Genomic DNA, 1,498 nt, shown 5'->3' with positions numbered 1-1,498 from the left:
CTCATCCCACGTGTGGGGCGGGGGCCAGCCTGCCAGGCACGGCTCACCTTGAGCCTGCCGCGTCGAGGTCGTGGGCTCCATCACCCGCCGGGGTGGCCACGTGGGGACATCCCGGTGCGGGGTGATGGCAGGGAGGTGATGGCAGGGCACTGATGGCAGGGGTGGCCCGTCCCTGCCCCCCTGCGTGGGTCCTCGCCTGCCCCACGTGCCCTCTCTCCACAGGTCCTACAGCAAGCAGAGGGCCGCCATTGACAGGGAGTACGGGCAGGTGAGGAGGTGCCGCCGGTTTTGGGACCGATACCTGGGGAGGCCTGAGCACCGAGCCCCATCTTCCCTACGTGGGGTATTCTGGCGCCGGGCACGGCCCCACGCAGGCGACGGGCAGCGTTGGAAATTATCCAAGCAAAGCGGGGCTTAGCTGCTCCATGCCAGCCACGGAGGCCGGTGGCGGATGGGCGCAGCATTTTGCCTGCCGGGGGGGGACCGACCACATTAGAGCACCCGCTGGGGTGCTTTGCTGAGCACAGCATGGCCTGAACCTCGGGTGTTTTGGGGGCCCGGAGGGAAAACCTTGCCAGGGGAGGAAACCGCCCGGCTCTGCTCTCTGCTGGATCATCACAGGGCTCCGCTCTTAAATGTCAGAGCCTGGTTTTGCTCCGTGAGATGTCCCCGCAGCATCCCTTGGGGACACCCTGCAGCAGAGATGCATCCCCCCTTCCTGCAGCCAGGCACCATGCCACCCTGCTCCCTCTTCCCCCCCCAGGCTGGAGGGGGGACCGTCCCCCCCAGGGTTGGGGTCATGCTGTGCTTGGCTTTGCTGGGGGCTCCTCTACTCTGCCTCTGCAGCCGGTGTCCCTCAGTGGTGTCCCCTTGCCAGTCCTCTGTCCCAAAAGCCGCAGCGGGGGGGGTCATCTCGTGGTGGTGGCTACTCCACAAAAGGTTTTCCTGCAGGGAGGGCAATGGGGTCCCTGCTGACACCGAGCCACTGTGGGGTGTGTGTGTGTCCCCTGCTCTGGGGACACCCGTGGGGTGGGCAGCTGGTGTGGGGAAGCCCAGTTTCAGCCCTGGAGTGGGGCGGCGGGGTGCTGGGGTGCCTGGTAGGGTTGGGGAGTGCTGGTGGTGACGGGTCTGTCCACAGGCGCTGCAGAGGCTGGCGAGCCAGTTTATGAAGAGAGACTGGCAACGGGGCCGGGGCGAGGCTGGCGACTCGAGGTGGGCTGGGGACAGGGCTGGGGACAAGGGGCTGGGGCTGGCTGCACCCGTCCGTGGCCCTCCCAGCTGGGAGATGCCTAATGCCAACCAGGATTCAGGTGTCCCGGGGATGCAGTCCTGGGTGGGATGTCCCCAAGGGTGTGGTACCCATCTCGAAGGGGACCGCAGGGGCTGGGGGTGCTGGCTGTCCTGCCGGGCATCCCCAAAAGCTGGCAGGGAGGCAGGAGAGTACCCTGCCCTGTCTTAACCCCCACACCCACAGGAATGCGGTCGCTGTCTGGCAGGG

General features: G+C 67.0%; 1 protein-coding gene across 1 annotated transcript in view; it reads left to right on the top strand.

Moving 5' to 3' along the window:
* FCHSD1 (FCH and double SH3 domains 1) overlaps positions 1 to 1,498 on the top strand; it is an 8,797-nt gene that overhangs the window by 2,348 nt on the left and 4,951 nt on the right. Inside the window, exons 3-4 of the mRNA XM_019472088.1 lie at positions 223 to 268; positions 1,139 to 1,212. Of these exons, the coding sequence (XP_019327633.1) occupies positions 223 to 268; positions 1,139 to 1,212 (120 nt within the window). The remainder of the gene's footprint in view (positions 1 to 222; positions 269 to 1,138; positions 1,213 to 1,498) is intronic.

Source organism: Aptenodytes forsteri, unplaced genomic scaffold, assembly GCF_000699145.1.
Source record: "Aptenodytes forsteri isolate BGI_AS27 unplaced genomic scaffold, ASM69914v1 Scaffold659, whole genome shotgun sequence".
In the NCBI taxonomy this organism is placed as follows: domain Eukaryota; kingdom Metazoa; phylum Chordata; class Aves; order Sphenisciformes; family Spheniscidae; genus Aptenodytes; species Aptenodytes forsteri.
The sequence above is the reverse complement of the archived record's forward strand: the minus strand, read 5'-3'. Positions and strand labels throughout refer to the sequence as shown.